General features: G+C 36.3%; 1 protein-coding gene across 10 annotated transcripts in view; it reads right to left on the reverse strand.

Moving 5' to 3' along the window:
- The window catches only part of enc (R3H domain containing protein encore), a 702,629-nt gene that overhangs the window by 309,086 nt on the left and 379,980 nt on the right, over nucleotides 1-13,563 (reverse strand). For all 10 annotated transcript variants that reach the window (XM_090373011.1, XM_090373031.1, XM_090373022.1 and 7 more), the window contains one exon: nucleotides 8,825-8,930. In XM_090373011.1, coding sequence (XP_090229137.1) covers nucleotides 8,825-8,930 — 106 coding nt within the window. The remainder of the gene's footprint in view (nucleotides 1-8,824; nucleotides 8,931-13,563) is intronic.

Genomic DNA, 13,563 nt, shown 5'->3' on the forward strand with positions numbered 1-13,563 from the left:
AATTATGCAAGCATCACTAGACTCTGGGGAGATTTCCTTGGATTGGAAAAGTGCCAATGTATCTCCCATACATAATGGTGGCTCTAAGAGTGAAGTGGGAAATTATCGACCTGTCAGTCTGACTTCAGTGGTAGGGAAAATCATGGAGGCAATGATCAAGGGTGGAATTCAGGATCATATGGATCAAATTGAAATTCTCAAGGATACTCAGCATGGTTTTGTAAAGGGAAAATCATGTTTAACAAATCTGGTTCGCTATTTTGAAAGGATCACTCACGAGTTGGATTTAGGGAATAATTCACTGGGAAAATCCTTAGATGGATAGCAGGATGGCTTCAGGTCAGGAGGCAGAGGACTGTGATAAAATGGCTATTCCTCAGATTGGGTTGATGTAAGAAGTGGGGTTCCCCAAGGATCAGTATTAGGACCACCGTTGTTTTTAATTTTCATAAACGACATCGATGAAGGGATAGAAAGCGTGATGTCTAAATTTGCAGATAATGTTAAAATTGCTAGAGTAGTTAATGATCACTGTCAAGCTGACCTTCTTCAGAGAGACCTAGATAGACTTCAGGAATGGTCAGAAAAATGGCAGCTATGCTTTAATCCAACAAAGTGTAAGGTATTACACACCTGGGAAACAGTAATCCCAAAATAACTTATTCACTTGGTGGAGTTCAACTAAACCCAGTACTGGAGGAAAGGGGCTTGGGTGTTACGATATGGTCAGACATGAAATTCTCTGAGCATTGTAAACAGGTTGCAAGGAAGGCCCATGGTGTCCTATCGATGATCTATCGAACTTTTGCAAGTAGAGATAGGGACGTGATAATCCCATTATATAAGGCTTTTGTTAGACCACACTTGGAATACTGTGTTCAAGTATGGAGACGGCACCTAAAGAAAGATATCTAGCTTCTTGAAAGGGTACAAAGACAGGTAACTCGCCTGGTGAGATCGGCAAAAGGGCGTCCTTATGAAGAAAGACTTCGAATATGTGAGTTGCAGAGTTTGGAAACTAGACACCTTAGAGGAGATTTGATTGAGGTGTTTAAGGCTCTGAGAGGCATCAGTAAAATGAATGAGGACGAAATTTTCAAGATTATAAATGATGCTAGAATTAGGGGACATAAATTCAAGTTACGGGGGGACATGTTTAGATTGGGCTGCAGGAAATTTTATTTTAGCCAGCGAGTTATAAATTACTGGAATAAGTTGCCTACATGGGTGGTGGAGGCTGACAGTTTGGGGAAATTCAAAGGTCATCTGGATAGCACCTTCGGGTGAGGGATGCGCACAGGATGATAGGTTTAATTTCCTTTTCTTTTATTAATTATTATTTATTTATTATTATTTTTTTATCATTGTTATATTCGGGGTGTTTTTTTGGCTGGTGCAGCATAAGCCATAGGCTTTCTTGCACCATGTGGCCATTACTAATACTAATACTTTGACGAGTATAACATACAACTGTACAGACATATAGGGCGGACTAGAGAATTAAAAATATTAAAAGAATTTTTAAAAAATGCAGTTCACTATAACTGTGGGGAAGAACAGCTATGTTTTAGGCCAAAGAAATGATTTCAAGATCAAATATTCACACTAGATGCAAATTACAAGAGTCATGGGAACAAAACAAGAACTTGTATTTAGGATTTGTTGATCTTAAAAGAGCAAAAGATATGGTAACTAGAAATCTGGTCTGTCAAATTTCATAAAATATAGAGTCAAGGATAATTGCTTAAAGAGATTAAAATTTTTATAAAAATGGTAAATCAGTACTGTGAGTGAGGCAGGGCTCCACTTTATCAATGCTCTTAATAAGTTTCATGGAACTTAATAAAAAGAATAAATTACTGATAAGTAGAGCAGCAGGATATGTAAATATTGCATCATTATTATATGTTCCAATTGTACTGCTGTTAAATAGCAGCTTGGGAGATCTTCAAGAATATCTGAATCTCTACAAAAAAAAATAAAAAAATAAAATAAAAATAAAGTTCAGAATGTAGGAAGAGACAGGAAGAAATTTGATTGTAGAATGAATAGCCAAAAATTGCAGTAAGTTAGTAATTTTTTGCATCTAGGAACAATCTTAACAATAACAAATGAAAAGGTTAATCCTTATAAGTGGGTAGCCCTTCCATGGATCTTTGCAATAATCAGTGATAGACAAGTATAGCTCCTCCCACTTATTGCTCTGAGGGGCTGATTGGCAAGTGTGGCTCCTCCTAACATTTGAAAGGGGTCACATGACCAGCACATGATATGTATGTAGAGAGAACAGGCTACCAGGTGGTGCCTTGCCTTTGTAAGTTGGTTAGGTAACATCTATATCACCATGCCACTGCATTCCCTCGGATCTCAGTGGCAAGCAATCGAGAGAGAATAAGGGTACCCTTTTCTACACACTAATCTGTGGCTTGGCCGGATTGTGTTAGAGTATACAGAAATGTGAGATATCCTTTTTTAAAGATTCTAAAGATGCAAGTGATCCCATCTTGGTACTGGTTTAAAATTGGAAAACGAGTTTCGCACCTCGGTGCCAGTTTCAAATTGGGAAACAAGTAAATCGGAAAATAATTTCAAAAAACGAGCCCCCCCCCCCCCAGCACTGGGTGGGCTCATTTTTCCCGATTTTAAACCAGCGCCAAGATGGGATTCACTCTCTCTCTGCATTCCTTTGCATCTTTATACTCTATTAGAGTATATTTTTCCGTATACTCTAATGCAAACTTAAGGCTTTAGTCAGTGGAAAGAGGCATTCACTCTAATGCTAATTTTCAGCCGCTCATTTACTCTGACAGGCTACAAATTAGCAGCATGTCAGAGTAAATGAGAGGAGCTACAGTTGTCTATCATTGCTTGTCAAAAAGAACCATGGAAGGGGTACCTGCTTGTAAAGATTAACCGATGAAAATAATATGATAAGAGAAAAGCAAGTATAGAAGCAAGTTACATTTATTTTGAGCAGAAGTAAATTTAGCTAAAAAACAAAATTGTCTGTTTCTAGCACAAACTGGGTAAACAATAAAGAAATTGATCAAAAATTAGAATATTAATCACTTCTCCAGAAATTAGTTTTAAAACATAAATAAATATAACTACATATAGACGCAATGGCAAGATCATATTATTAACAATGAATTAAAAATGAAAAATAATTTTTCCAGAGGCAAATCAAGAGAAAGGTGAATCAATATTGTCATTATTATTGTGTAAAAAGGCTAGGGCTATAAATCTAACAGGGTATAATATAGCATGTAAGAAAATAATAAATGTAAATATGGCAGTTCTGATGTGTACTATCTTAGTGACCTGTATACATACTGGACATAACACATTTGGATGATGAATGTTGATGATTAAATATTTTAAAGAAATTTCCTTTATTAGTAGGTGCACGATAAACAGTTACATATAAACAGCTACAAAAAGGTTAAAAGTAGCCGCAGGCAGAGGTGAAGGTGATTCTTACGCTACTTCTATTAGAATAAACAGTGGCCTGGAGTGAGGGGTGCTAGGGGTCCCAGGGATTCATGGTAGTCATTGTGAAACAGGTGAATATATGGGATGAGTTAGGGCAATTAAGAATAAGAATAGGTGCATACATACCAATGCTAGAAAAATTGTACAGAGCAATAGTTGGCAAGTAAATCAGAATGTCTTATAATGGTTATTATTATTATGTTATTATTTGGTTTTTAGGAGCATTAGCAACTAAGGCCATATTGCTCCGGGATATGCGGTGGTCATTCCCTGACCTTTCCGCATCCTCCGTATTTGGTGGTGACGGGCTTGAACCCCGGTCTCATCAAGAAGCGTGTGCTATGCACTGCTGCTCCTTCCCACCTGGCTACGGAGGCGCCTTCTTATAATGGGGGATTTTAACTTCCCAGATACTGAATGGAACTTGTGGGTTGATCATTCGCACACTAGTAAGACTTTTGTGGATTTATTGGATGATTGTTTTCTGCAGCAGCATGTTCGAGAGGCAACCAGAGAGGGTAATAGTCTTTATCTGGTTATCAGCAGTGATCATTTGCGTATTACGAATTTGCAGATAAAGGAACCACTAGGTGGCAGTGATCACAGTGTACTGATGTGGGATTTACTTAAAGATATAATTACCATCAGGGGTAAAGGAAAGGGTTTTTGCTTCCGTAAAGGTGAGTACAGTGGTCTCAGAAAGTTTTTAAATTCTGTACAGTGGGATCAACCGACGATGTTACCAACAGTAAATTCTAAGTGGGAGGCATTCAAGGAATTAATCGTGGAAGCTACTAAAAGTTTCATACCTATTAAGAAATATTGTTAAAGGTTTAGGCCTAAATGGTTATCAAATGAACTAATGAGACTCGGGACAAAGAAGAAAAGAGCATTGGATGCATATAAATTATCAAGCAACTCAGAAGCCTATGGCAGATATAAGCTAGTCTGTAATCAGGTCACAAAGGAGGTTAGGCAGGCGAAGGCAGATTACAAGAAATCTTTGGCAAAAGATGCTGAGAAAAACAGCAAGGATTTCTTTACTTATATAAACTCTAAAAGGAAGGGGATGAATCTGATTGGTCCACTTGATATCGATGGTTCAACTGTTGATGATCCTGCTCAGATAGCAAACAAACTGAATTGAGTATTTTGCATCTACATTCACACATGAGGAGTTATAAAGATTTGAAAATGGCAGAAGGTTATAAAATTGTAGCAGGGTGCTTAATGATTTCATAATAACTGAGAGCAAAGTGGAGGAGAAATTGTTGAAGTTAAACATAAGAAAGGCACCTGAGGTGTATGGGATCTATCCAGTTATATTAAAGGAGGCGGCAAAGCAACTAAGCAAACCCTTAGCCATAATTATGAGAGCATCCTTGGATTCAGGGGTGATCCCCACGGACTGCAGATGTGCAAATGTATCCCCAATTCACAAAAGGGGATCAAAGGGTGACACGAGTAATTACAGACCAGTTAGTTTAACTTCTGTTACGGGTAAAATAATGGAGTCACTGGTTAAAGATGCATTGCAGGATCATCTAAACAAGACTGCAGCAATAATTCAGACACAGAATAGGTTTGTTAAGCATAAGTCTTATCTGACAAACTTGATAGGATATTATGATGTGGTTACAAAGGAACTGGATGCAATTATTTGGATTTCAGGAAAGCTTTTGACACTGTTGTGCATGGAAGATTACTGTACAAATTGAAGCAGAATGGTATTAAGTTGCTACAATGGGGCTTAATCCACATAATGCCTGGCATTTCTGGATTATGAAAAGGGATTTGACTCCATACAGCATAAGACAGTCTTTTGGGTACTGGAAAGACAAGGCACAGATACCCCATATATTATGATTTTTAAGAAAATATATGAGAATGCTACCTCCTTTATTAGACTAGACAAAGACAGTAATAAATTTAAAACTGAGAAAGGAGTTCGACAACGAGACACAATATCACCAAAGTTTTTACTGTTGCCCTTGAGGAAGTTTTCAGAAGATTAGACTAGTTGCAGAAAGGAGTCAATGTGAATGGAGAGTACCTAAACCATTTATGATTTTCAGATGACGTCGTGGTCATAAGCCCAACGAATTAGAGGAAAATCTTAATCAGGTATGCAGAGTTAGTGAGGATTTTGGACTAAAGATGAATATGGCTAAAAGAAAAGTAAAGATGAACAAGTATACCACAGAAAGGGATATAATCATTGAAGGAGCAGTAATTGAAAATGTGGAGTCATATACTTATCTGGTTCAAGTATTTAGCTGTAATAATGATAAATGGATGGAAGTCAGAGAAGAATAAAATTCGAATGGATAGTATTCGAGAAATATAGTCACATACTGAGAAGCAATATCCCAATTTGTCTGAAACTTAAAATAATGAACCAATGTATACGGCCCACCATGACTTATGGAAGTGAAATGTGGGTACTCAACAAAAAGAATGGAAGAGAGGCTGAGAACTACACAGCGAAGAATGGAACGAATTATATTGGGAATCAGACTCATTGAGAATCAGAATTATATTGGTAATTAGATAAGAAGAGAAACACATGGATTAGGCAGCAAACTCAAGTAAAGGACATTCTTATCAAAACTGAAGAACTAAAATGGCCTTGGCCTTGGGCAGGACACACAGCTCAAAGACATGATGACAGATGTACCAAGAAAATGACAGAATGGTACCCAAGAGGAGCTAAGAGAAAACCTGGAAGACAAAAACGAAGATGGACAGATGAAATTCACAAGTTTGTGGGTAGTAAATGGGTGGGTAGTAAATGGATGGCCATTGCACAAAACAGAAGGAACTGGAAACTTGCTGGAGAGGCCTTCATCCTGCAGTGGATTGAAAATGGCTGATGATGCTACAATGGATAAAAGGATGGTTAAGTGGAAGAATACAGAGGGTGGTAATCAATGGGCACTGCTCTTCGTGGACTAATGTTATTAGTGGAATTCCACAGGGTTCGGTGTTGAGTCCACGGTGATATTGATGACGGTATATATCAGGCAAAAGTGTCAAAGTTTGCAGATGATACAAAGGTTGGCAGGGTTATTAATGACCGTAATGGCAGAGTGCTACTGCAACAGGATCTAGAAAATTTGGGAGGATGAGCTGAGAAGTGGCAACTGAAGTTTAACATTGACAAATGCAAAGTACTGCATATGAGTAGAAGTAACCCCAGAGGAACGTACCAACAATGTGGTACTACACTTAGGGTGGCAGAAAATGAAAAAGACCTGGGAGTAATTGTGCAGTCAGATATGAAGTTTTCTGAGCAATGCAGACAGGCTGCCAGAGCAGGTCATGGGGTTTTGTCAATGATATATAGGAATTTTGCTAGCAGTGAAAAGGATGTGATTGGTTCTCTGTATAATGCAACGGCTCAAGCCACGCCTTGAGTACTGTATACAGGTCTGAAGGCGTCATTTTAGGAAGGATGTAGATTTGCTTGAGTGTGTACAGAGAAGGGCAACAAGATTGGTGACTTGAATTAAGGGATCCTCTTACCAAGAGAGGCTTAAGTTCTGCAAACTGGAGACTAGGCACTTGCGAGGTGATCTGATCGAGATGTATAAGGCCTTGAATGGGTTGAGCACACTGAATTCTAATGGGATTCTTCCACTTGTTCAGATTATGAACCTAAGGGGGCATAAATTCAAATTGAGGAAAGACAGATGTAGAATAGATATGTGGAAATTTGCCTTTAGCCAGCAGGTGGCTAATTGTAGGAACAAACATTTAGAGGGAATGGTTGTGTGAATTTTTTTCTTTTTGGCTGATGCTACATAAGCTCATACGCTTGCTTTTTGGCATCACATGCCACGATTACTACTACTATATCCTATTTTTCTGTAAAGGGATTGTTCACAATTGCCTGCAATAATGCAGTGTATAAGTGTTTCAAATTCTATGAGATTTCAAGTGCTGGGCTGAGCAAATGCATCAGACAACAAATTCTCTGCAGCAGAGGGTAAGCAAGAATCCAGATCAGCAAGAATGACTTTGTTATGGAAATCACCACTAAGTATTCTCAGCCTCTATTTCCAACATACAACACTGTACAAAATAAATAGCTGCATGCTCAAATGTTCTAAATCTGGAAATCCAATTTAGGAGGTTTTTTTAGCACTGCATTCCTATACATGGAATATCAAATATTTATTACAATTTTCATAGTTGTACAAAACAGCACTTACATTAGTTGAGATAGGGGTGTATTTGCATTTTATTTTGATGAAACTTCATGTATTTATAGGATCACCTTCATGTTAAATTTATTACTAGAATTTTAACAGTTCCTATAATGTTTTATGACATATATGACTTTCTCTAACAAACAAAGTGACATCTCAAAACTTTAAGTACCACCATCTTTAAAGCTAAACATCAAAGAAATAAACAGCTCAGGAATTTGCATCTCAAAACTACTCCCAACACACCTTGAGTAATGCAGTAGTTCAATTTTTACCCTGCCCTGTATAAATGGGTCTAGAAAAAACTGAATGGGAATTATTCATAAATGCTAGTGCTATGAACTCCTACACAAGCAATAATTTCATCAAACTTAAAATAGCTTAAGGATCAATCACTGAACAGATTGCTTTTTTGAAAATAATCATTAGTGTATTTCTTCAATGTTCATTTGACCAGATAATAAAAATTTTAAGCTGAAGTCTCTTTTATTTGTCATGCAAAATGCCAAATTATTTTTACATTATATTACAATTTAAAAAAATAATAATCATATATAACGAACACAGATGGCATTTTAGCAGTTAACACAGCAGGTGATCAGGGTATCAATGCTAAACATATTCACAAATTCCTGTGCTACTAACTTCTGATACTCTGATTTATCAGGCACCTACATAACTGCCAGATATTACAAAATATGAAGAGGGCTTGAACAGTTGTCCAGCCCACAGTACGATAATTTATTTGCATGGGATGGACATGACATGGGATGGAGAAAAGCTCTCCAACTACCATGTGCAGCTTGTGTATGCCATACATGTGTGGTACGCACAAACTTCACATAATTTGCTTTGCATACTACACTGCATCTAACACACATGCATCATCAGCAAAACACAGAGTAGTTGAGTAAATAAGTTTCTCCTTTTTTACTTTTCTATTTCAGCTGAGCAACACTTATAAATATATATTATTTCAGAATAAACTAAACATGTAAATTCGAAATGTACAATTGTCACTATGAAAGAATTAGAAATTACATTATAAAATGGACACATATTGAATACCATTCGGTTTTAAAGAGAATATGAATAATTTAAAATGAAAACCAAAAACAAACCTCTTTTCCTTCTTCAAATGACACACAGTCACGTTTCAGAATAGATTTCTTTGGTTCTTCAGGAAGAAGTTCATCTCGGATTTGCTCACGAAATCTGATGTCTGGTCTGTAAAATATGAAAAGAAAAAAAGACATGATAATCAAATATTACAATATCTAAAGGGCAAATAGTGATAGGTATGTTTAAGATGATTAATGCAGATGCTGAATGCAGTAATGCAAATGTTTAATAACTTAAAAGCCATGAAGAAGGAAGTAATGCAAATAAGCAACAAAGGAATTCAAAATAAGCCCTACAAACTCCAGGAAAGGAATTTATGGCTTTATTTTAAACTGAATGTTAAGACATTAAAGTATAATTATATACACAAAATACTATTAAAAGAATCCAAATGAACAAAAGAAGATAACTGCTATCACTTTTTACAGATAGTAACAAAATTTTTCTTCAAATTTTCAAACCTGAAATTCTGTCCTTAACAGAGATGTTTTGTAAGAGAGAGAATGGTTTCTACTTCATCCAAGGTGGCTAAAACACACCTAAAACATGCAAAATTCACATCAATTTCCATAGAAATATTCCTATAACCTTGGCAATGTTCTCTATTTTTTTCTAAATCATGGTTAGTAGAAAATACCAGCACAGTTTTGAGGTGGGATGACTCTTCAAGCCTGAAGCACAATTAACTTCAGTCATGATATCATTGGCATTAGCAAAAGGCACATGATGCAAGAAAGCAAGCTTATATAGCATCAGCAAAAAAAAAAAAAAAAAAACACACCCTCTTCTCATTTCACCCATCCACTTGCTCCAAATGGTTGTCTAGTTCTGCCTTTACAAATACAGTGGAAATTCTCTATTATGAACTTCTATTTAATGAATTTCTCTATATTACAAATTTTTTCACAAAACATTGCACCTTGAAAGGAAATTACATGTAAAATTAACCCCATATAGTGAAATGTTAGTCTCTCTATAACAAATTTAAAAAAAAAAATTAGCAAAAGCATTTTTAAAGATTTTCAAGCATTTACTACTAAACAGCCGCTCAATTATATAGCCCCCCTTCCCTCTGTATTGTGCATTAGCATCTGGAATTAATCATCCTTTTAGTGAATACTTGTGGCCATTGATGCCCATAGGAGGGTCTTTGTTTCATTTTTGTTACAGTTATAAAACCAAATGGGTTTTCTTAAAAGTGGTCATAAACTTTACAATAAATAGGGTAGATTTGTAAATTGATGTTGGCTCAGGGGAAAACAAAATTCACTGCAGTAAACCATTAGCGTTGCTGCGGTGGCAATACATAGAATGTTACCATAGTCAGATTTTAGTAATGCCTACTGAGTGACGTTCGCTTCTCACCGCAACCATACAATGTGACCTTCCTGTCAATCATTATTTATGTCCGTTCTCATCTAACTGGACTTCCAGTAGATGGTTTTCATGAATTCTTTTTTTTTTTTTTTAATTTTGTTCTTTTAGAACAATTTGTCATCAATCATATAGGCTATATGCTCTTGTTTTTTTTTTTTTTTTCCCTGGAAAGTAACGTACAGCACACATTAACCATAAATTTTCTTTCGTGTATATATGAATGAAAGCAGAATAAAAGAAATTCACAAATTCGTATATTTCTTCAAAGTGATTGATATGAAAGGTAACATGATACGGTTGAATTGGCAAGTGGACGTCATTGAGTAGGCAGTACTAACGATTCACTACATGGCCATGCATGCAATGTATATATCGGCAAGAGCTGCAGTCGAGTAATTTTTACAGTTGCGGAAACAATGTCGAAGAAAGTGTTTAAGTAGTAATGATAAAGTAAAGATTCTTCATGATATTGACCAGGGTTTTAAGAAAAAAGATATTGTGGAGAAATATGGCATGCCTGCAAGCAGCATACCTACGATTTTAAAAAATCGAGAATCAATTTTAAATGCAATTGAAGAAGGAGCAGACAAGAAGCAAATTAAGTTGTGTATATACGAAGATGTTGATAAAGCTGTTCTAAAATGTGTGCAAAGGATACATTAAAAGAATATACCAATATCAGATCAAATAATTAAGCAACAAGCTCCGAAATTTTCACAGTCCCTTGGACATACGGAATTTAACGCAAGCACTGGATGGCTAGATAAATTTAAGAAGCGCCACAGAATTGTGGAAAAGGTTATTTGTGGAGAAAGTGTTAATGTAAGCGAAGAAAAAGATTGCAACAGTTGGATGAACAATACCTTAAAGAAGATTTTGGAAGCATATGAACCTAAGGATGTTTTTAATGCTGATGAAATAGGTTTATTCTTTAAATGTTTACCGAATAGAACACTTGCTTTTAAGGATGATAAATGTTTTGGCAGAAAACAAAGCAAAGAAAGAATCACTGTGCTAGTTGGAGCAAATATGACAAGAAGTAAAAAATTAAGACTTTTAGTCATCAGAAAATCAAAAAACCCAAGATGTTTTAGAGGCACAAAATCTTTGGAAGTTGACTACACCTTTAATAAAAAAGCATGGATGACAAGTGATATGTCTGAAGACTGGATATTAAAACTAGACAAGTGTATAACAAAAGAAAAAAGGAAAAATCGTGTTGGTAACTGACAACTGTCCGGCACATCCTGCCAAATTTAAAAGTGTGACGTTGTTTTTTCCACCAAACGTGATGTCAAAACTCCAGCCAATGGACCAATGCATTATTAAAAATCTTAAATTTCATTATCGAAAGAGAATAATAATGAAGATTGTCAATGCATTATCAGAAAATAGAAACTTGGAGGTTACAATTAACTTTAGAGATTGCATCTCTGAACAGGCAAAAGTTTGGACAAACAATGTCACTGAATACACTATTCAAAATTGTTTTTCGAAAAGCGGGATTTGCATTGAATACAGAAGTCAAACAACAACTGGACAAATAAGATGAATTGCCCCTTTCACAACTGAAAAACTTTTGGACATTATTAGAATCATCCGGAAACATCGAAAATGAAATAACACTGGACAGTTATGTTTATGTAGATCAAGATCTGACTACAACAGAACATCCAAATGAAGATGAAATACTGCTGAACAGTGTTAGACGCAACCATGATCACGAAGAAATTAACGATGACACTGAGGATGCATCGGAACAACCCGTAGAAAAGCCGACACAAAAAAATTATTCACGCTTTTAAAACGATTCGTATGGGTCTGCAGTTTTGTGAAAATGTTCTTGATAATGTTTTTAATACTCTGAACAAATGTGAGGTTTTCTTTGAGAATCAGACATTTTGCAAACGAAAATTACAGATTTTTTTCAATTTCTGAAACCGGCGAAAATTGTGTAAATGTAATTTAAATTTCTTTTTGAAATAAAATACATTAAAAATAAATATAGATTCATTTTCATTTTCTAATTAAATAACAATTTCTAATAAAAAAGATATTCTCTGTATAACGAAATTTCTCTATATTGAATTTTTTTGCTGGATTTATCGAATTTGTTATAGTGAAGTTCGTGCAAAAATTTCAATAAACCGTCATTTAATTTTCTCAAGTGAAGAGACAATCTTATAATTTGAATTTAACAGTGAATGAGTTCTGCTGATTGATTTATTCTGTAATAATTGATTCGAAGATAAATGCATAATGCTTCAGCCCATACTCCAGCCTCAGACAACAATGACATCCTCCATGGCAGCGACAGTTCATCAAACAGGAAGTGGCTATGCTGTCACCAATTGATGCAGTTTATCTGTTTTGACCTCTAGCCCAAAAAGGTTGGACACCCCTGCATTAGCCTACTGATCTTGGGTGAGCCAACCCAGGACCACACATCTTGTTCAAGCAGAGGACAAAGCGGTGTGCTAAAGCTGGTGCCTTCAACCACTAGGATCTCCCCTTCCGAGGTCACAGCCCATGGCAAACACGCTGGTTTCCTATAGTGTTAATTCTGGATCTCACCTATGGGCACTAAATAACGGTGATGTTAATCTGAAGGTCCAGCAGTAGTATCAGTGAGTGGTCCCATAACCATGTGCAGGTGCCCACGTTAAGTGGTTTTCCAAGATATATTTTTAATAACATGTACACTGAATTTTGGTTTGCCCAATTCACCATGTGATCTTTAATCTGACTGAACTTCATCCTTTAACTGCCTCCACCAATTAATGTTACCATTTTTACACCATAATTGATAGGCAACTGATTTCACTATAAACTGTTTTATTGTTGTGTGTAAGAGTTTGAATACTGCTGAAATTCTGCAATACAAGTCCTGGAGCTACAGAACATAAAAATATTTTTGATATAAAGATTATCAGCAGTTAGCCTGTAATTCATTTCAAATATATGCATTGGACAATGATGTTAATAGAGCTTCATAGTAGTAGGTAAGGGCTCTGTAGCCAAGTGGGCAGGAGCGGGAGTGCAGTAGCACACGCTCTTTGAGTAGACTGGGGTTCAAGCCCCTGACTGCTGAATACGGTCGATCTGCCAACCCGCACTGGACCAGCGTGGCAGATTATGGTCCATTTCCCTCAACATGAATTGTTGAGGAGGCTTCCATCCTGCAGTAGGTTGATAATGGCTGCACTTTACTTTCTTGCATCAAATGCCTCTCTTTCTGGCATCAAATGCCTCTACTAATGCTAATGTATTGTATAAGGCAATGATCAGGCCACACCTTGAGTACTGTATACGGGTCTGGAGGCCTCATTTCAAGAAGGATGTAGAGATGCTGGAACGAGTA

This window comes from Mastigoproctus giganteus, chromosome 1 (genome assembly GCF_048544385.1).
Source record: "Mastigoproctus giganteus isolate SK-2022 chromosome 1, ASM4854438v1, whole genome shotgun sequence".
Taxonomy (NCBI): domain Eukaryota; kingdom Metazoa; phylum Arthropoda; class Arachnida; order Uropygi; family Thelyphonidae; genus Mastigoproctus; species Mastigoproctus giganteus.